We start from the raw sequence: 23,803 nt of genomic DNA, 5'->3' as shown, positions 1-23,803 counted from the left end.
CACTTTCTTCATGCCCCCAGTTCACTTTCCTTCTTATTTTTATTTAATTTCCAATGTGTTTCCTTTTATTACCAAATGTTTCCCCCAATCCCAACACCTGCCTTTTATCACACTATTGTGATTCACTTCAGTTTCCTTACTTTTTATTACACTTCTCCCAGTTCTGCTTCATTGCCCGTTTGTCTTCTCCCTCCTGACTTTTCCTTCTCTAACAATTCAGCTCTTATGTCATTCTCTATTCTACCTCCCCTCTTATTTATCTCATGTTTCTCCTTCAGTCTCTGTATTTTCCTCCACCAGATTGTCGTCCTCGACTTGTTTCTTGATCATTTCCCGTTCTCTTTACCTCACTTATCAACTTTTCTCTTTCCACACTGATTCTCTCACAAGCTTCTAATTTTGCTCTCCACATCACTGCACTTGTTCCCGTATTGCTCATCAATGGCGTCATCTGGATTGTTTGTTGTTCATTGTTTCCACGCGTCGCAGGTCGCTGGTGCTGGTGTCGCTGCTGTCCGTGGTGCTGTGGGGCGTGGCACTGAGCGCCCTGCTGGTGGGGGGGCACGGCGAGGTGTTTGTGTGTCGCCCGCTGTACGACGAGCCCCAGTACTCAGCACTCACTCGCCTTGTTGACCACCCCGGAGTGCTCTTCCAGCACCGTGGCGGCTTCTTCTCCAACCTGCTGTACGGCAACGCCACCCTGGACGTGCCAGTGCGCGATGTCCTCCAGTGAGTGACAGTTTTGCATCCCACTTGATTTTTATAGTTGTATTTATTGTTAAGTTTTTTTATGTTACTCTGGAAGCCGAATATTGCCATGACTGTATCCACAACTGAAGATATTTGCTTTGACAATGTCCAAATTTCTTTTGTAGCATGTATGAAATTCGGTCACTGTGCCACCAATTATGGCTTGTAAGTAACTGTATTGTGACGTCAGTGTTTTATTTGATATGTTTTGTCCTTAAATAACAGTGATCATGTTTACAAATTGTATTAGCAGGGCCTGCAAAGACAACAGTTCCACATACACAGCCTTCCGGCTGCAGCAGGTGCTGGACGTGGACACAGCGACTGACCACCGGCGGTGGGACGCTCTGCACTCTGAGCTGCGTGGCCTGCAGGTGGATCTGTCTGACCTGCAGCTGCTGACCCCCGACCTGCAGCGCCACCTGCAGGCCCTCCTACATGCCACCGCCGTCAACCTCACCAGACACCGCATCCAGGTCAGTTTGGTAAATCATGACCAATCCATTTTTTTTTTTTTTTTTTTTTTTAGATTTAAGCTATGAAAGCAAAGCATGGACAATAAGAAGAAGGATGAAAGCAGGATAACAGCCAATGATATGCGATATACAAGATGGGACCATAAACGAAATGAGGAAGTAATGGAAGAACTGGGTCTAAAGCCAATTCTCCACTATATACAAAATTACCAGGGAAATTGGATGGACCATCTACAACAGATGTCATCGCACAGAATCCCAAGAGCTATGCTTCGTTATCTCCCTCAAGGAAAGAGATCACTGGGACATCCTAAGAAACGCTGGGCCGTAACAGGCCACATGACCTAATACTTGGAGGAATGATGATGATGATGATGATGATGATGATGATGATGACGATGATGATGATGATGATGATGTAAAAAGTAGAGATCCAAGAACTGAACCCTGTGGTACACCAGCACTCATGGTACGCCAGGAAGAAAAACGATCGCAGACCCGCACACATTGTTGGCGTACTTGAAGGTGGGAAGTAAACCACGAAACTGAATTTTCTAATAGACTAAGAGCTCGGAGCTTGCATACTAAAAGATCTATGCCAACTGAGTCAAAGGCTTTGGTGAAAAGAAGAAGTGTCAATAGTCAATTGTTGTTTGTTGGAGGCTTCCCATATGTCTTCTGTAACTTTATGTAATGCTGTATTTGTGCTATGTCCAGTTCTGAAGCGTGTCTGATACTCATCAAGTAAATTGTGTACATTCAAGAAGTCCGTCAGTTGTTTGTGAACAATGCGTTCCAATGCTTTTGACAGGGTGGGCAGGATGCTTATAGGTCGATAATCATTTGGGTTTGGAGGATTATTATTTTTAGGAAGGGGACGTACATAAGCTTTCTTCCATAGTGTCGGATATGTCGAGGTCATAGCGAGGCATTAAAGATGTGTGTCACAGTTGGCAATATTACGTATACGGGCCACTAGACCCAATACACGCAAGGATGATGATGATGATGATGATTTTATGCAATAGGACAATGCTGATGCAGTCAACTCCTCCAGCTTTTTTACTTATCCGTTTTATAGCTTTCTTTACGTCTGTTACCAGCGTGCTCCTGTCAAGAACCATCATGGGTGTAGAGTAGGTATTACAGAAATGGTAACGGACATTTTTCCCGAAGTGGTGCCCACTTCAAATCTCTATGTTAAAAAAATACAATGAAGGTCGCACAAGTCAAATTTCATAAAGCTACGTCGATACCAATCCTAATTAAACATCTGAATAAGAGTGAGTCTTTATTTTTAAACGAAGCTGAAAACACTTGAAAAGTGGATGTCTCTTGTTTCAGATGAAAATGTTAGAGAAATACTGTGTGGAATTCCAGGTAAGAACATAAGAAGCTTTGTTAAACACGTCACTTAAATTAAAGACCCTGTCAACTTAAAAAATGCACTTTTAGATAGAAAATGATTCTCACAGAGTAGATGTAGAGATTGGTTTCTGTGAAAACCGGACCGTCGTACAATTAATAGAATGGTGACAATCCACATTTAAAAATTCCCGGAGTTACAGAAGTGACGTCACAACTCCACTCGGCGAGTATGCCAGCCGTGAGTAGCAGCAACTGGGCTTTATACGGTACAGTAATTGTAAGCTTCTTCCCGTGTCAGTATCTTTCTATTATTAGTGTAAGTTTCTGGTGTCTGGTGTCGTGTCTTATATGAAATAGTTATTTCCACGAATCATGGCTGGAATCAGGCCGTATCTATTTGAGCCTAGGAAAGGCGAAATTATAAGAATATGGAAAGAAAGCAGTGAGAATGCAAACCAGCTAGGAACCACGGACTGGTGTTTCTGTGGTGAATGTGTTTCTTCAGCAACTCATCAAGAGTGTTTCTGTTGCTGTGAAAGTGCAATGGTAAGATATGTAAAGGGAAGTGCTGAGTGTATTATGAGTACATTTCATAATGCATTTCACGCTGTTGTACCAAACAGAGACACGTTGAATACTGCTAGGCATGTTACGATGGTGAGGATGGAGTTTCATTTTGAAAGGGAAGAGTTAAGGGAGGTAAATAACAGAAACATATGCTATGTATGTATCAAATATGAATGAGGTCTCGCCCACCTTATTATATTTTGCTCGACTAGTATGACTAGTCAGTTTGTTTTTATACCATTAAGTACGAGAGGAGTTCGGCCGGCGTCGTGAATCGGGTCCCGGCATAGCTCAGTTGGTTAGAGAGCACTCAGCGCGCACAGCTGAGAGGTCCTGGGTTCGATTCCCGGTGCCGGTACGAATTTTTCTCGTACTTAATGGTATATGCTATGTAGCTTACAGTTTGTTTACTGGATTAATTCTTGAAATCTCCTCGGAAGAGGAAGCAGAAAAGTCATACCTTCACACATAATAAAAGAAATTCGTTGCGAATACCCCAACCCTGATAATGAGTACAGAAACTTTCAAACTGCTGATAGAAGGGAAATTTAATATTTCGGTTAATTAGAAATTGTTTTTAATTTTAAAAAATTCACCACAATTTATTATATTTTGCAACCAACACTCAGATCATTAAAATTATCTTAATTTTTACATTTTTTTTTTTTTTTTTTTTTACCAATTGTTCCTTCAAAGCTTTAAAATGGTATAAGATAGTAGATATAATGAACAACAACCATAGAAAATTTCAATTCATTAGAGCATAAGGTTACCTGGTGGCAGAATTTTTAAGATCACTAGTATTTTACTAGTCAAAGGCGCATGGCTTCAGTTTCTTTTTCTGGGCACAACAGATCACAGGCCAGGTGACTGGCAAGGACCTCTCATCATTCGCGGACCAGATGACGAGCGTGGCTAACCAGATCACAGACAGAGCTACGTTGTCCAGGTTGGACACACTGGCCACCTCCACACGCCAGCTTGTGGCCACTCACGTTCAGCCTTTGGAACAACGCAAGGTACCGACATGCCCCTCCCCACACAAATGAGGAAGATATTCTGTTTGCCTTTGAAAAGTAGGGCACGAACAAAAATAATGGCCGTCCTAACTCGGTGATTCAGTGACTCAGTCTTATTATGCGAAGTGTGCACTTAAAATACTGTGATCCGGCAAAAATTATATTTTGAGATTTTCACGAAAACTATTGGCATATTGTTATTCAACAAGCCAGTCAGTTTGTCTATCTGTCTCTCTGTATAATTATTTACAGCGATTTATTCAACTGCTGGATGGGTTTTGTTCACATTCAGAATCTACAAGTTAAACTGGAATGAACACATGCAAAAAGATGATTTTACTAAAATAAATCAATTGGTCTTTATTTGAAAATGCATAAAATGGCGATTACTAGAAACTGAAGATATCTACACGCATTACTTTATGCAATTAGCATAACCCAATGTTACCATCCTGCCTAAGTCCTACATTTACTCAGAATTCCTTCCTCGCTACAAACAATTTAAAAACAATGCAAGACCACGTGACAATTCCAGGTCAGTCATTATAATCACACTCGTAGACTATTGTACATTACGTATAGTTTTTCTTTCGAATGGTCTGTTTTCAAAGTGCTGTTGATTCATAAGTAGAATGCCCTTCCAATGCTTCTACCAATATCGATTTAAGTAAATATTGTCAAACATGACAAATATTTACAGTATCTGAAAATTTGTGCACAACTATGTCTGTTTAAAACGTGCGATTTTTAATTGAGATCAGAAATCTTTATTTTTATATGGAAAGAATAAATGTCTTCTCTGTGCAACCCATAAAATGAAAGTTTATCTTGTTAACTGAATTCACAGTAAATGGCTTCATTTTATGGAAGACTTTTGAATGAAAAACTATAGACACGAATATCATTGAATAATTTCGAGGGAAAAATTGTTCCGGAGCCGGGTATCGAACCCGGGACCTTTGGTTTAACGTACCAACGCTCTATCACTCGGCTACTCGGGAACTCTAACCGACACCAATCCAATTTTTCCCTCTATATCCACAGACTTCAAAGTGAGCTGACAACCGTCAAGCAACCAACTTCGAGTGCACACTAACTCCGTGTGACTTAAATCGTGGTTTTCTGTTAACGAACAGTGACGTGTATTATGCAAATCAAGATTTTCAGGTATAACTCCCTGTAAAGTTGATTTGAATAATTTCGAGGGAAAAATTGTTCCGGAGCCGGGAATCGAACCCGGGACCTTTGGTGTCGGTTAGAGTTCCCGAGTAGCTCAGTGGTAGAGCGTTGGTACGTTAAACCAAAGGTCCCGGGTTCGATACCCGGCTCCGGAACAATTTTTCCCTCGAAATTATTCAAATCAACTTTACAGGGAGTTATACCTGAAAATCTTGATTTGCACGAATATCATTAGTGATATTAAATGGGTGTGATGTATAATTACACGTGTCACTTGTATGTGTAGACAACAGCAATGCTAGACACAGAATACGACTAAACCAATCAATGTTAATCTAACACATCAACTCCTAGTTGGTAACGCAACATGGCTCTTCAACTTAGTTCACGTTGGTTTCTAGAGTAAGCAAGTTTGTTTGTTATACTGTATGCAGGAAGATTTGGTGTACCAGTTGACAGCCCTGGAGATGCAGATGATGCCGCTTCAACGACAAGTGAACCAATCCCTTTCCCACCTCAAGACCATCCAGTACTTCATCAATAACCAAGGCAGCAATATCGCCTATGAGGTATGACCACAGTCGCCATCCTACACCTTATTATTTTCATCATTATTTTTCCTATCACCAAAAGTGTTGTTGTTGCTGTTGTTTTGATGTTGTCCAATGGTTGTCCTTGCGCCATTTTCTCTCTTTCTTCTCACTACTTCTTGAAGTTGTTTTCTTGTTCTGTTATGTTTGTGGCAGTCAATTGTGTTGTGGTAATGAAATGTTATACTGGCAGTGATAAGTTTCTGCAGTGACCGTGAAAGGTGTCGTAGTGTTGTGGTATATATGCATGCTGCAGGGATATATCTTGGACTCTAGTGGCTAAATGTTGTATTATTCCTTATATGAATGCATCCTTTTTTTCCTGACCTCTGATTGGAGCTTTTAAACCATGATGGTTGATGGAGATCAGCCTGCCTAGCTGGGACGAGAGCCAGTCTTGGAACGTTTACAGCAGTGGCCCACCTCACTATTGGACTCTCTGGTGCACCCAGCCTGTACATCGCAAAGTGCACGACTGCCCTGTTAACTGCACAGGAACGAACTGGACTGCACTGCGGCATTTTTCTTGACGGCGCTTCCTCGATATTAAGGGCCAGCTACGACGTATCTGCTTGGGAAGCAGACCAGCTTGCAGGTCTTCATTATCCATTATATGCTGTGTGTTGATCATCATCATTGTGGAACGTGGAAGAAGATTCTTGAGCCCGAATCCTTGTGTGGTTTGGTAGTTGTACGATGTGTGTCGTCGTTTCTATATAGGCCAATATGTGCATCGTTTCAAGGTTGGAGTTGTACATTTAGTTATCATCATTTGACCCAGTGTTTGGGCAGTGTGGAATTATTTCCCTATAGTTTCACGTCATTTGGCCTCCCGGTGCAGATATCGTTATTATCTATTATTCTTATCTTATTGCTAATTATATTCTTTCTCCCTCAGAGAAATATTTTTTTATTGTCTTAATCTGTTTTTTTTTTCTATTACATTTTTTGGGCCACCAGGCTATGTATTTTGTGTGCCATCAGCACTAGATTTCCTGTTCAATATTTTTGGTTATCTTGTGTGTACTTGTTTTTCTTTCACCATTCGTTATTCTATTTGTAAGATTTATAATTTTTGTTATTTAGTAATACTCTCTGCTTTGTTGTTTTCTGTAGTTTATTAAATTGTTAATATGATGGTGACTTTTCTTTGCGAGATTGTTAGGGGCAACCAGATACCTTTACGCTAATGATCCGTGTTTCCCTCCTGGATTTTGTCCAGGCATTCTGACATATCAATGTGGAGGTGAGAGTGGCAAATGATTGTTTTAATTTATACATATGGTTAATGTTGTAAATCTGATTTATGTATATTACATCTGTATTATGTGTCAAGATCTACCAAGCATGATAGTCCTGGAGTCAGAGTGCTTTGAAATCAGGAGGTCTGGAGTTCGATCTTCCAAGACCAGCAATCCCGATTGAAGTTTTTCGTGGTCTCCCTCAGTCACACCAGGATTGTTCTGCTGCTATGCTGATAGCCCCTGTATTCCAGGAAAGCATTCATAAATGTTGTTTCGAAGCTCACCACCATTGTAATCCATTTTTCGCGACCTGAGGAACACTACAAGGAGGCAGATTATGTTGTTCCTCGTTATCAGGTTATCACCAAAAGCAGTGAGTCCAATTTCTTGATCAAGCTGTATCTGTATTCCTCAGAAATCTGCCAACTACACAGATCGCATTGTGAGCTACCTGGACCAGTACAGAGCGCACGTGCTGAACGCCACGCAGCACGGCGTTGCTCCTTGCCGCCCAGTGTGGGACCTGTACCACAACATGCGCCTGCTCTTCTGTCGGCACGGGATGGATCCTCTGGTATGTGGCGATGATCTGGTTCACACTATTCGTTTCTCTGCTTCCCAGTTTTTTGTAAAGGTCCACGTAACTTCAGTTACAGAAAAATAAATCATGGGAAAAAATTTGCATGACAGTCTTACCCCACTACGAATAGCAGTTATTTGTACCTGTCACAGAATGGGTTCTGGTTCGCCACCGTGTGGTGCCTGCTGCTGTTCCTGGTGGCCACGCCCCTGTGCCTCAAGCTGGTGGGCCACTACAAGCAGCTGGCCCGCAGCGGCAGCGGACTCCTGCACTCCCGCAGCTCCGAGTAGGTAGCCCCACTCTTGCAGGCACGCCCCATAACTTCACACAGGGACAGCTGAACCTGAAATTCAATACAACATCAAAATGTAATTTCGTTCACACGCTGGAACCTTACTCACTTCCATAATTCTAACTACAGATTTCTTACACTTTTCGTGTCGGCATGTTTTCCTTGGCATCTGAAAGTTGCGAGTATTTCCTGCCACAGACGCATGAAAACACAATATCTCAACATTAAATGATAAGTGTCACGTTCCTCAGTTGGTAGATCCTAATCACCAGGGAAAGGATTTATATGTAAATACATATTTACTTATAAAGCTAATATAATTTATATTTTGCATTATCTTTATGTTTCACAATGTGTAGGGTTGAAAAATCCTACTTTTATTTTCCATATTTTTCCATATTTTAGAGTTTAGTACATATTTTCGTTAATTTCCATATATTTTCCATATTTCATATAAAACAGTCCATATTATATTAGGTTTAACAATAAAACAAAACAAAATTCCATTAACTTTTAAAAATACATTTCAACAATAGAGATTTAAACACATGTTCAGTAATCCCTTTAACATCAGAGTTATTTGAAAATTAGCAGTCCTATCAACAATGGGAAAGTAAGTTACAAAACTGTATTAATTTAATTTAAAATTTTTAACAGACTTCAGTTGTGCAGCTCAACAGTTAAATGCCAGTCAGAGTACACATAGGTTCAGTTTTGTAAATCATACTATAAAGACGGTAAATATGCCAAAAGTACGTCATTCAGTCAATTTAAAATCAAAACTAACAAGTTACATTTCAGAATTTAAAGAAGATGGTTTATCAACTGACAATAAAATATTATTTTGTAATTTGTGTCAGTGTGCAGTATCATCTACACAAAAGTTCCTGGTGCAACAACACATTACAACTAGTAAACATCAGGCCAACAAACAACTAAATTCCAAGCAGAGACAATTGTTTTTAACACAACCAACAACATCGAATGTAAGATCTGAGTTTAACATCGACCTGTGCCGTTCTCTCATCTCTGCTGATATTCCTCTCTACAAACTAAAGAATAAGGTCTTCAGGGAATTCCTTGAAAAATATACTCAACATACAATCCCGGATGAGTCAACACTTAGGAAGACGTATGCTCCATCCATCTACGATGAGACAATACAGAAGATAAGAGATGAAATTAAAGATAGTTCAATTTGGGTTTCCATTGATGAGACTCCCGACAAAGAAGGTAGACTTGTTGGTAATGTAGTTATCGGTTTGTTAAGTGAACAATATTCTGAACGAATTCTTTTACATTGTGATGTTCTAGAAAAGTGCAATAACAAAACTATAGTTAAACTGTTCAACGAAGCTATGGGTATCCTGTGGCCAAAGGGTATTATGTACGATAATGTGTTATTCTTTATTAGCGATGCTGCCCCTTATATGGTCAAAGCTGGACAAGCATTATCTGTTGTATATCCTAAATTGACTCATTTTACTTGTGTGGCGCATGCATTTCATCGTGTGGCAGAAGTGGTCAGAGACAATCTCCCTAAAGTAGATTTGTTGATTTCATCAGTGAAAAAAGTATTTCTCAAAGCTCCCAGTAGAGTTAACGTGTTGAAAGAAATGTACCCTGAAATTCCATTGCCACCAAAGCCAATTTTAACTAGATGGGGTACATGGCTAGAAGCAGTTGAATATTATGCCGAACATATAGACTCTATTAACAATGTTCTCCTTGCATTGGACTCTGAAGATGCAGTCTCAATTGATACTGCGAAAACAGTTACCTGTGACATAAGTGTGAAGAATGACTTAGCTCACATTCAGCATACATTTTCATGCATCATAAAAACGCTCAAAAGTCTCCAAAATAGGCACCTTTCACTATCTGAAAGTTTTGAAATTATAAATAGTACTGTGGAACAACTGAATCGTGGTAGAGGTAAAGTTGCAGATGCAGTAAGAGCTAAGGTGGACACTGTACTTTCAAAAAACCCTGGATATGAAGAACTACAAAAGGTTGTTGCTGTGATGAGTGGTGAATCAACAGTGAAGATTAACTTGGACTTATCCCCAGCAGACATTGTGAAATTGAATTATGTACCAGTTACTTCTTGTGACGTCGAACGCTCTTTTAGTCAGTATAAATCTATCCTCAGAGACAATAGAAGAAGATTCACTTTTCAGCACTTGAAAGAAATGTTTGTAACCTATTGTTATGGTAACAGACAATAAAAATTGTGTTTTGTTGAAACTACATTGGAAGATAAGGTACGTCCATTATATTTTTTGTTTAGTTTGATTAAAATGTACCAATATTTAACGTACATAGTCATTTTTTTATAATTTTAAGTCCATATTTAATTCCATATTTTGGTAAAAATCCATATTTAATTCCATATTTTGGTAAAAATAACTACATATATATTTACATATTTCATATATTTTTAGTCCATATAAATCCGTTCCCTGCTAATCACCAACCAAAGTTCTAAACCTAGGAAATGTACATAGGCCTACTTAATACTCGTTCGGAATGGCACACCAGTACCTAATATTTGGCCTGCACGAATGGGAACGTTAAACAAAAAAACTTTATAATTATAACCTGTATAGGATGGAAATCAAAAGTGAGGTTAACAACAAAGCATAGCCTACTTTCCTAGGTTGACCAGATGTTGAAAATAAAAAACCGGGACACTTCTTAGACGGGAGATATCAAATACAAATTTTACAAACTAAAATTCAAGCTTTACAACTACAAATTTATGCTGCTCTGATAAAAGAAATAAGAGTACGGTAACTACAGTCAACTCCAGTTATAGTGAACCTCTGATGATGAGCATATTTCGTTCACTAAAACCGAAGTGTCTGTTTTTATACACATAGTACTGTTTCTAGCAATAAATAAAGAATAAAGAAATAAACGTTCAATTGAGAAGAAAGGAAACTAACATAACTAAAATAATACTGTACCCTTATGCATGCAATACAGTACTTATTATCTTAAAAAAAAATAAACAGATACAGTATAGCAAATTTCATAGTACATTCTCTCTTCTCTGAGCCTGACATGTTAGCGCACGTCCACAATGCCACCGTATATTTAGAGATTTTACCAACAACACGTTTTTCCCCTTTAAACTTCAATGTTTTATCTGGCGCTAATTGATGGAATACTCCAGTCTCGTCACCACTGAAAATGTCATTAGGCGAATAGTCTTGGCCTCTCCGAAGTCAACCACTCTGACATCATTTCTCAATCCACAGAATTTGCCTCCTTGTTAATTCTTCCAACTAACATTCTATATGCATTTCTCAATTCGCCCATATTGCTACATGTTCTGCTCCATCTCAAACGTCTGGATTTAAAGTTCCTAATTATGTCAGGTGAAGAATACAATGCGTGCAGTTCTGTGTTGTGTAACTTTCTCCATTCTCCTGTAACTTCATCCCTTTTAACACCAAATATTTTCCTATGAACCTTATTCTCAAACACCCTTAATCTCAGTTTCTCTCTCAAAGTGAGAGTTCAAGTTTCTGTATACTTATACAGAACAACCTGTAATATAACTGTTTTATAAATTCTAAAAATCCAGATTTTTTGACAGCAGACTAGATGACAAAAGCTTCTCAACTGAGTAATAACAGGCATTTCCCATATTTATTCTGCGTTTAATTTCCTCCTGAGTGTCATTTATATTTGTACTGTTGCTCCAAGATCTTTGAATTTTTCCACCTCTTTGAAGGATAAATCTCCAATTTTTATAGTTCCATTTTGTACAACATTCTGATCACGAGACATAATCTTATACTTTGTTTATTTGGGGTTTACTTCCAAACCTATCTCTTTACTTGCTTCAAGTAAAATTTCTGTGTTTTCCCTAATCGTTTGTGGATTTTCTCCTGACACATTCATGTCATCCGCATAGACAAGAAGCTGATGTAACCCATTCAATTCCAAACCCTCTCTGTTATCCTGGACTTTCCTAATGGCATATTTTAGAGCAAAGTTAAAAAGTAAAGGTGATAGTGCATCTCCCTGCTTTAGCCCACAGTGAATTGGAAAAGCATCAGACAGAAGCTGGCCTATATGGACTCTGCTGTAAGTTTCATTGAGACACATTTTAATTAATCAAACTAGTTTCTTGGGAATACCAAATTCAATAAGAATGTTATACAAAACTTCTCTCTTAACCAAGTCATAAGCCTTTTTGAAATCTATGAATAACTGATGTACTGTACCCTTATACTCCCATTTTTTCTCCAATATCTGTCGAGTACAAAAAAATCTGATCAATAGTCTATCTATTACGTCTAAAACCGCACTGATGATCTCCAATATGAGTGAACTCATACACAACAATTTTCATTGACATTTTCTGATAATGCTTTACACTTTCCACTTCATCCCACACTAATTTCTTCTTGAGAGTAATAATCTGAACTTCGTCCTGTTGGTCCATCTTGATGTACTTCGCACAATTAATGAAACAAACATCATTACAAGTTTCTATTTTTCTACAGTGATGTTTCCCTTACTTTAAAATAGCGCACATCAGACAGAGCAGCCTCTTTGTTTTCTACTGTATACGTAGTTTCAAATCAAGTTGACCATCCTCTGATAGTTGCTATAAATTCTGGAATCTGAATGCAGCTGCCAACATACTTTCAGCAAATCGCATTACATTTCACAGAAAAATAAAATCACTCTCAAAACATTTTCACCAGCGCAAGGAAACCAGAACATGTTTCACCGTGCAAGGAAACCGGGGCATTTTCGCATCCCAAGAAAACTTTCCGGAACACCAGGATGAAGTATCAAATACCAAGACTGTCCCAGTAAAAGCAGGATGTCTGGTCACCCTGCCTAAGATCTCCATAAAAAAAAAGACTTCAGCTTTTTCTGTAATCCCTTACCTTCCATAGTGAAACTCCGGAGACATTTCTATTATTATTTATAGGACTATGATGATATTTTAACTTAATTGACTAGTTTCGACGTGATGTTCGTCATTTTCATCATATTTAAATACATAACTTAACAAATCTTTAGTATTTATGAGGAGTCACAAAGAGCTCATCTCATCTTCCAAGTAAATCAGCTGAAACCTTTTCTCGTGTCTGGTTCAATGCTTTGAGGAATCCCCATTCCTCATGTGTAGGCAGATGTTATCAACAATTTCCCTGCCTTTTCTTCCTCAAGCTTCTCTTCTTCATCCAGCTCACTCTTACTTTTGGACAGCTATCCAATACGCCTGCTGAAGAAAAACTAACAAAGTTTTAAACCAATGTCGATTGAAACTATACGCATAAGTCATCCTAAACATGCTGTACAAAGTGTACGATTTAAATGTAAATATGCAATCATCCTACGTGGTTACAAAAATACTTAGACTTCAACAAACAAAATTTGATAGCACAATCTCAAGGGAAAAAATGGAACTCTCTGCATCACAATCCACAGTTAATTCCCGATTTACCACGAAAATCGTCTGTAGCTGCATTTAGATTGGCAACAGGCCATGACTGTTTGGCCAAACACCTGCATAGAATTGGAATATATCAGTCCCCTAACTGCCCATTGTGCAACTCAAACCAAGAAATGGATTCGGAACACCTAAAAATCTGTGCTTCAGTGGCTGACCATGATAATATCTTTGAAAAATATTGGAGTGCAAGAGATCAAATGACTTTATTGTCAAACGCCTGGCATTAGAAAACAACAACAACAACAACAACATTTTTCCATTTTGCAATACAAACTGAAGTGTTTTCTAAGTTCATAACAGCAGAATCTAGGCTGGATGCCAAGAGCAGACATGTTCGTCTCCATTTGTAAGTCTTCCTCCTCCACTCGATGCGATGTTCACCAGGTTTATATTGCCAAACTAGAAGAAACTTCCTATCATAATAATCATCATCATTGTTGACTTCTATGAATTTAGAGTTATACTTTTAACCTATTCTATCTACAAATAATTTTAGGTAACTATGTGGTACGCAGTGGCCAAGCCAACTTCTCGCAAGGCCAAATATATACAGTACATTATATACTTTAATTAAATGTTCAACGTTTTCTTCTGAATGACATGTTGTTAGGCTTTTTACACTCTAACAGGAAGTATGTGCTCTGACCTCTATTGCAAGAGATGTACTACATCATTATGTGGCTCTTCAATCAGCCTGTCAAAGATTCAATGAGAAATGTAATTCTCTAATCCAAGCCAAACCACAACTTTATACAATTCAGCAAATTACGATTTACGAACAACAAGGCTTGTTTCCTACATCACATTTACAATAATATACTAGATATGTTGTTAAGCCTGAAGGCTTGAAGTTATGGGGCTGCTGCTTGTAGCAAGTATCAATGCATTATCTGTCTCACAGAATGTTTTAGGCCTACTTATATTGGTTTCAGGAGTCCATCGGAAACTTTGATGATTTCTGAGCAAGGAGCACCATGGACGACCCCTGGGTAAGGACTGCCAAGGATAATTTTGACTCTGAAAACCGGGATTGTCCTAAGGAAGCAATAGTTCTTACCCACACCAGTCCGAAGATGCGTCTGGACCACAATGTGGACTTATAGGCCTGTTCGCTTCTTACAATAATAATGAGAAAATAATTTTGTTTTCCACCGAAATACATTTTTATGTCCCCTGAACACGTTTTGACGTTTTGCAATGACTCTGAGGTAGTATCTCCCAATATTAGCTGGACCAAATTCTCCCAACTGATATTTTTAGCTTTGGAACAAAGGGCTAAGGGTGTAACATTCACTTGTGTCACTAATCCTACCTAACTTTGGCCCTGATTGGGTTACTTGTCAAGCAACGAACAGACGTCTGACAGTTCCATAATGTCTATTTTTGAACTCCCATCTACCCATTTCCATAGAAAAAGAATTCGTCACAGTGCCACAAGGCAAGTGAATACAGTGTTGCCATATAGGTCCTTACCATCATAATATAAAGTGATGTCTCTGAGGAGGGGAGGGGGAGCAATGCTGCTATAAATGAACTCAGAAAATGTAGCTATTATGCTGTCGGATCAAGAGATTTTGGCAGATGGATTTTGTTAATTTGAACTTAAGAGCGAGTTACTCCCCAGAGCAAGATCGACTGATGTCTTGGATGGGTCATAAGAGTAAACATACAGTCCCCAGTAGCCGTGTACAGTCACCTCCAAAAACTATGCAGACATTGCTAAGTACAGAACTATATTATGTTGTTCTTATGTACACAATGTATCACTTTGCACGAACCATAATTAGATAAATCTTCGTTTGCCAATTTAGATTCTAACTCTTCCATTCCTGATGTCCCATCATACATATATGCTTTCAAAAGTTGTTCAGGGATGTTGGCTGAGTGTTTTGATATAATGAACCTATGGTCTCCGGTGACTTACTGCTGAGTAATGTGTTGTCGATGTGTTTACTTGTAGCATGTCGTTTGGGCAGTGATTAGATGGATTCTGATAGATTACAAGGAAAAATTAAAAAGTAATCAACTAAGTTCTGAAGCAGGTACTGTAATATCATAAACTGTAATACAATACAAAAATTACATGAATAATGGAACAAACCTTAGAACAAAACGCATACTTGTTTGTTAAACACTTCACTGCACAGTACACTGTGTACTCTTCACTTCGTTTAAAGCAGTTGTTCAACATGTCGACTGCCATGATCTCTACAGACTCCAGTCGACACTGAAATGGATCTGGTTGCAAGGATTCTGAAGAGGTGCGCCAATCGCCTGGGAAGCTAGAGCGTATGCGACAGTCCATGGTGCGTCGCTGTACAGTTTGTAGAGATCATGGCAGTCCACATTTTGAACAGCTGCTTTAAACTAAGTGAAGAGTACACAGTGTACTGTACACTGAAGTGTTTAACAAACAAGTATGCGTTTTGTTCTAAGGTTTGTTTCATTGCTCATGTAATTTTTGTATTGTATTACAGTACCTGCTTCAGAACTTAGTTGACTACATTTTAATGTTTCCTTGTAATCTAGCAGAACCCATCTAATCACTGCCCAAACGAAATGCTACAAGTAAACACATCGACAACACGTTACTCAGTAATAAGACCATAGGTTCCTTATATCAAAACACTCAGCCAACATATATATGGCATATGAGCCAGCAGGAAAGGTACGTGGTGTGAGGGGTGATTCTGAACAAAAAAGTTTATATGAACATATGTCCAGTTCTTAATAGTATCGGACATACAGCTGTTTCAAAATCACGGGCGTCAACCTCAAGTACTTCATCAGCACTCGTACGCGGACATTAGGTTGTAGTATTGTTAAAACCTAAAATTACTTAGTTATACGTTAAAAAGTATTAAAAATTTAAAAAAGGTATATACCTTCGACAGACGGTACGTTTCGACGTTATGTCACATCTTCTTGTGTGTCTCCTGAACTACTGGTGATCTTGAATTCTGCGATGTGCATTTGTCAATAGTAGGGGTGGGGGTATGTTGCTCTTATGGTGGGGGCTGGTTGTTTGTGTGTTATGACGTATCATGACGTCAAATAAAAATGCAATAGTTGCCCACATTTTTACATTGGACAGACAGGAAGATCCTTTCACACAAGATATAATGAATATATTAAAGCTATAACCAAACCCTACATCACATCAAATTATGCAGACCACATTATCAACAATAACCATGACTACAATAATATAGAAACAGATATGGAAATTTTACACATCACACCAAAAAGTTCACAGTTAAACATCTTAGAACAATACGAAATATATAAACATACATAACATACCCACAACATATACTTAACACACAATTATAATTCAATACCCACACATTATCTGACGTCATGATACGTCATAACACACAAACAGCCAGCCCCCACCATAAGAGCAACATACCCCCACCCCTACTATCGACAAATGCATATCGCAGAATTCAAGATCGCCAGTAGTTCAGGAGACACTGAAGAAGACGCGACATAATGTCGAAACGGGCCGTCTGTCGAAGGTATATACCTTTTTTAAATTTTAACACTTTTTAATGTATGACTAAGTAATTTTATGGTTTTAACAAACAAAGTGTTAACGTGAACTTTAATCAATGTAGTATTGTCATTACTGGCCATTCAATACACCATGGCCATTGGATGTCGCGGTGGAGTCGTTTCTTGGCCACTGAGGTCACCCGACCTTACTCTATGGGACTACTGTGAGTGGGGTTGGCTTAAGAGTGAAGTCCACAAGCGCAAAGGGGTGAACTTCTGCTCGTATTTTACATGCTTGTGCTCAAGTAAAGGAATGTCCGAATCAGCTCAGATCAGCAACACAGCAGCTGTTGACGGTCGACTTTTTGAACATGCTCTGTAAAGAAAACTACACAATTAAATAGGACATAAGGTAACAATGTTTTAATTTACTTTTCCCGTTCCTCATTGTTTCCATTAGTTTTCTCCGAAACCGTTAAGAACAGTACATATGTTCATATAAACTTTTTTGTTCAGAATCACCAACATTATCTCCCCTCACACCGTGTACAATTGCTCCTCACTCACCCTGTACATAAATGGTTAAGGCTACCGCTACATTTAATCTGATTACAAACTATTACACAGACTTTTTCCATTGTCTTATTTATGCTGCAGTCTTGGAAATCCAATAGAACTCTAGAAATAAGATAATGGCTCCAGAATGCTGAAAATAAACACGATAGCAACATGCCCAGCAGTCTGGAAGAGCTCTCAGCTCAATGACAAAATTGTAACTCAAGTTAGAAATGCTCATATTACTACGGATTTCTGTTGATCCAGTTACCTGCACCATCGCTGCGTCTGTGAGACATGCTGTGCTCTGGTACGCTAACAGAAGAGAAAAAGAAATTGAATCTCATCCCCACAAGCCTCTGCTCAAAATTCTAAGTGGCGAATACACGTGACTTTTTTCCCGTGTTAAACCTTCTTATAACTGTCATATTATTATTATCCCTATGAATTTGGGGAAGTGCATAAAAAGTGACGACATGACCAACTTCCCGCACTATTTAGGTTAAATGTAAAGAGACTGAGCATGAGTCTGTTCATGCAGCACAATCTATATGAAGATCGTGTTGATTCAGACCTGATGGAAGTCTTGACTGTGGGACTCTGCTTGGTGGTGCTTATGGTCATATGTAATACTTACATTTTTCATATCAGCAGGTTCAACTTGTACAAGTGTATTTTCCTGTTTAACTATACCACGTCCCACAGATAAATCTCCTGGGAAACTAGATTTACCTTGAATTCTATACTGTATTGTTCTAACTGAAAAAAATTCACGCAAGCTGTATCTCCAGCTCTATGGAGCTGTTAAGGTAAACATCAGCAGTGACATCTCTTCGTTCCAGATACCCTAAAAATCCAGTACATCTTCGCTGTGCTTGGACTCCTGGGAGTAGCCAACTTGTCTGCATTGAGAGTAAACATGTCAGTTGCTATAGTAACCATCACTTGCTGCCCGATGCTTATATGCCCGCTCCCATTTGCACTGCATGTGCCTCCACATTGTGCATTTCCTTCCTTCACTCACCTTCGCTCACGAATCTTTCCGATTTAACTTGTCAACTGCTGATTGTTGCTCAATTGAGATTATAGCCTTGTTCATTACGAATCATTTGACACCACTGCGAACATTCTATCATTTCACATTCTCGAGTTGCACTGCTTCAGCAGCCATGCGACCTGACAGTTTGTGCCACAAATTCCCCTCTCCCGGTATCACTAGATGACGTCACCTGCTCCAACATTAGATACATTAATTCTTTGTTTGTCGATCATTGAAATATGTCGCGTAGTTTGAGCGACAAAACTGGCCTGACAATGTGTCATTCGACATTCTGGCCTGGCACCCTATTCACGGCAAAAGAACATGCTGGAAATCCCTGTATACAGTACAAATATATAGTTCAGTTATCGTTTATGTAGGCTACACGTATTTACAAATAATAATCAATGAACGAAATCTCTAAAATTTTATTCACCTTCTCTTAATAAAACAGATTTCACACTGACAAATTTGATAATCAACTAAACTGTCAATGCTGCACAATACAGTATGAATATTATCAAATAGAAGTAAAGAGATGGTATACTATAAAAATACAGTGTAATATTTAAAAGGTAAAATAGAAAAAGACATTGTTGAACAAGTGAAGAAATTTAAATTTCTAAGTTACATGCTATCACACACACCATAATTAAAAATGTGAAAAATTTAATGCATATCATTTGCATTACAAGGCAATTGAAAGCTAGAGGATATACTTCTGCCTCTATCAAAATTATTATATGGGAATGTCAGTGAAGCAGGACCAAAATCCAGACAATTAAACATAAACTTTTAAGAATAAATTGTAATAGGATACAGGAATCAGTTACGAAAAAAACACAGATATTCGAGAATTAAAAATCTTTAACTCACACAACAACATAAAACAACAGAGGTAACTGCAAATCCCACGCACATCGAGACTAACTTAGCAATGGAAGCACTAGAAATTATTTGGTGAAAGGCAAGTACGAAAAAAACAGAGTTTTCAGAAGTAGCGCATAATTGCAATTAAAATTTAATGAGGGCATTTTGGATGAAAACCTCAGAGACGTCAAATCTTGTACTTAAAAAAAATATATTTATTTTCATGTGTTAAAATATAGATGACCTTCGTAACTGTATAAATACTGAAGGGCACCAAAACAATTGATATTGTTTAATTGTTATTGTTTCTACTGTTTCTATGTAACTTATTTCAGGTTTTTTTTCGAACATTAAAGTTTTTTTAAGTAGGTTATTTTGCAAAACGTTGTATCAACATCTCAGGTTATTTAGTGTCTGAATGAAATGAAGGTGATTATGCCGGTGAAATCAATCCGGGGTCCAGCACCAATGGTCACCCAGCATTTTCTCATATTGGGTTGAAGGAAAACCCCTGAAAAAATCTACCAGGTAATTTGCTCAGACTGGGATTCGAACCCGAGCCATCTGGTTCCGCAGCTAGACACGCTGTTACTCCACAGGTGTGGACACACATTGAAGGTTTTACAGATATTCAAATAATAGTAATTTATAGTACAGGAGAGTAAAACTAGATTTAATCTGTGAGAGAAAAGTTTAGCACCTGAGGCAAAGTCGAGTTTGCTCTACAATCTTTTATCCATTACTAGTATCAAAATTTAATTTTAAATTGTAGGCCTTGACTTTGTAATGTATTAGATGTGACGAAGTTATAAATGATTGAATGTGTTGATTTTATTGTTGCTATTGTCATTGTTGTCATGGAGAGAGAGACTTAAAAACATTTTAATTCACCGCTGTGAATAAAGCCATTGTTCAGGTTGCTAAACACGGTGAAATGAAGCCCAGTCATGGATAAACTAATTAATGCTTCATTTAATACACCTCAAGTCAAATCAACCTACTACATTATGGAAGCAAAATATGTTTGTAACTATTGTTCCGCCAGTTATGACGTTACCGAGAACATTTTTAAAAGAGACCCTATAGTTTTTCTAAATATTATTATTTGAACGAGGAATTTTTTTATGCAGTAGTACTTCAATTGTTTTGTACAGAAACACTATGGTTATGGATGCTATGGTAACAAATTGATTGTCGATACATTTTGTTGGTTCCTGTGTTACGAAAGCAGTTTAACATTAAACAAGATGTTCGTAACAGAAAATGAGAGAATTCTGATCCTGATGACGATAGAATTTGGTGACAGAAGACGTACACAAGTGGTGTGCATATCTTTCTCCAAAATCGGCCACCTATTTCAGTCAACTATTAGTAAAATAGAAGCGAAATTCAGAGAACATGAACTGCGTCTGTCAAAGTCGTGTTCCATTAACTTCTGCAAGAGTTGGACTTTACAAGGATGGTATCAATTTGTACCAGTCTTTGGCATAATCATGTTCTTTGAATTTCGCTTCTATTTTACTAATAGTTGACTGAAATAGGTGGCCGATTTGAATAAGTTTCGTTAAACATCATCATCTGAATTACATCTTGTTTTATGTTGATTTCATAAAAAAACTGCTTACATAACAGAGACTAACAAACTGTAGCAACAATAACATTATCACCATAGTAAACATAACCAGAGCGTTTCTATATAAAACAAATGAAGGGCTGTATAAAAAAAATAGTTTTTTTTTTTGCATGCCTGCTGGATCGCATCCTATAGCTGCATAAACTGCCTGCTCAATCAAAGTTATTTTTCCCTAAGTGGCAGGCAGTACCCACCGCTATTAACATTATCAGTATATGCAAAGTCACTACCTGCCACCTAGTGGCTCTCGCACATAACAGTTGGTTGGGCAGGCAGTGTAAACAGCCACAGGGCGTGATCCAGCAGGCAGTGGTTTTTTCAAATGATATTAAAAACTATAGGTTATTTAAAAGTGTTCCTGATAACGTCATAACTAAGACAACAATAGTCGCCAAAATATTTTGTTTCCATAACAAACATTCCTATCTAAATAGCTACAGACTTCACGTCCAAAATGTCTTCATTCAGTTTCAATGACAATTATGCTTTACTTTGAAAGACCCTGTATGTACTACTGCCAACAGGCATCTAACACGAAAGTGGTGGTTATGATGGCTGAGCACATGCTAAAGTGAAAATGGGTTGAATTAAGTTTCATTGCTTCCTCGTTATGTTGCGTTTTCCACAGAGAATCTACTGCCCATGTCTCAAGTCCTGAACCGAGAGTTCCCTAGTGCTTATAACCACGCCTCTTAGGTCTGCTCGGACCGGCACGTCAGCTGCAGCATGGCGGCACGGCAACATATTACATGTTCTGGAAACATTATCCTATGCTATCGCAGGGGTCTTTACTGTTTATAATACTGGAGACACTAATCGTGGTTACCACTATCGCTATTATCTCTGATGGCGATTTCCTAAAATATATATACACACTAGGCCATTCTTCGTTGAGTCTGGACAATTGCTGAATTACCACAGAGCAGCATTTCTCAAAGTATGTTCCGGGGTTCCGTGAGCCCTATATGAATTTAAATATTTTATTTTATACTTTTTTACTTGGTTATTTAACGACATTGTATCAACTACTAGGTTATTTTGCATCGATGGGATTTATGATAGCGAAATAGTATTTGGCGAGATGAGGTCGGGGATTCGCCAAAGATTACCTGACATTCGCCTTACGGTTGGGGAAAAAATCCAACCAGATAATCAGCCCAAGCGGGAATCGAACCCGCGCTCGAGCGCAACTCAGGATCGATAGGCAAGCGCCTTAGCCGACTGGGCTGCTCCGGTGGCTATTTTATACTTAGTGGATACTATAAAAATATATAAATGTTACGAAAATATGAATCAGTAATAACATGAAACCACCGATGATGATGATGATAATAATAATAATAATAATAATAATAATAATAATAATAATAATAATAATAATAATAATCTAAGAATATGCGTAATAATATGTTTAATGAACATCTAAAACGGAAAATACCCATAATACTTATCACTTTCACCACTGGATTCTCTGCGTATGTGTTCACTAAAACAAAATATCGAAAAGACAAAATGCAGAAGTACAGTAGAAATGAGACTACAACTTTCCGCCATAGAACCAGATTGCAGGCTTAAAAAGCAAATACATTCGTCCCACTGAACAGAATTATTGAGATACTAGCTTTCACTTGTCTGTTAACTATTAAATACTAATAAAATATTACAAGGATTCTGCAATTACACTTTAGATTAAAAGGGGTTTCGCGGTGGAAAAAGTTTGAGAAACACTGCCACTGAAGAAAGAGTTTACAGATGTGTACACATGACAACCGTAATCGCGATTAGGTCGATAATCTCGAGTAGAGACTGAGTGTACCACTGGTATTAGTGTTTAGTTACAGGAAATGATGAGGACATAATCTGTTTTGTGAAGGGATAGCCTATACATTTCCTTGTCCATGGCTGATCTTGCTCCATAGCTGACTCTTTCATCGCAATCCTGAAAAGGCCGATGTGTTGTACGTAGGGTAGTAGGCACATGCGGTACCCAGCACCTCCTACTCCCCCCCTCTGCATCTCGCCCCGCAAAGAAACAGCTCAGGAAGTGAGGCACGGGCAGTAGTGTAGGCTAAATCACCCACTGAGATATATTTCTTAAATTTTTCATCACCCAAATGCTTTCCTGCTCTTTATACCAGTAATTTATTACATTTTTACTTTCCAGGGCTCCTGAACCTGATGGCTGGTAGTGATTTCAATTTATCTATATATTTATAACGGAAAATTAAACAGTCTACATACCTGCAAACTGTGTCCAAGTCTATCTCTGCCCTAGACACTCACAGTCATTAGGAGAGAGCAGATGAAGAAGACACTATATCTATGGACGTGATTCATTAAGACAAGACATTTGGGATAATAATTCTGGGGTTTGGAATACCACCAAAGAGGATTATGAAATAAGTTAAGCTTTAATTATTGTTATAGAAGTAGAGCACCTCTGGGGCTGAAGTGCACATGGTTAATCCAACGCAGTCCATACTAATACTGAGTTACGAGCACAAAATTATGTTTTTCATCCTCAAACCATGGCTAATTCAGACTTACTCTTCTCATTCAACAGCGACCTACACCGCCTCATATCTCGTACATGTTTAAAGTGGTAGCAGGGTTAGAATGACGTCACCGACTGCAAGGGGTAAGCAACTTGTAGGGTGA

At 38.3% G+C, this 23,803-nt stretch overlaps 1 protein-coding gene across 1 annotated transcript in view; it reads left to right on the top strand.

Moving 5' to 3' along the window:
• The window catches only part of prom (prominin), a 51,213-nt gene extending 27,820 nt beyond the window's left edge, over positions 1-23,393 (top strand). The window contains exons 9-16 of the mRNA XM_069848672.1: positions 490-729; positions 1,001-1,226; positions 4,016-4,180; positions 5,794-5,928; positions 7,609-7,767; positions 7,926-8,059; positions 14,483-14,539; positions 23,310-23,393. Coding sequence (XP_069704773.1) covers positions 490-729; positions 1,001-1,226; positions 4,016-4,180; positions 5,794-5,928; positions 7,609-7,767; positions 7,926-8,059; positions 14,483-14,539; positions 23,310-23,334 — 1,141 coding nt within the window. The 3' untranslated portion in view covers positions 23,335-23,393. The remainder of the gene's footprint in view (positions 1-489; positions 730-1,000; positions 1,227-4,015; positions 4,181-5,793; positions 5,929-7,608; positions 7,768-7,925; positions 8,060-14,482; positions 14,540-23,309) is intronic.
• The last annotated feature ends 410 nt before the right edge of the window (positions 23,394-23,803 follow it).

This window comes from Periplaneta americana, chromosome 15, assembly GCF_040183065.1.
Source record: "Periplaneta americana isolate PAMFEO1 chromosome 15, P.americana_PAMFEO1_priV1, whole genome shotgun sequence".
Taxonomy (NCBI): domain Eukaryota; kingdom Metazoa; phylum Arthropoda; class Insecta; order Blattodea; family Blattidae; genus Periplaneta; species Periplaneta americana.
Note: the sequence above shows the minus strand (reverse complement) of the source record. Positions and strands in the feature narration are given on the sequence as shown.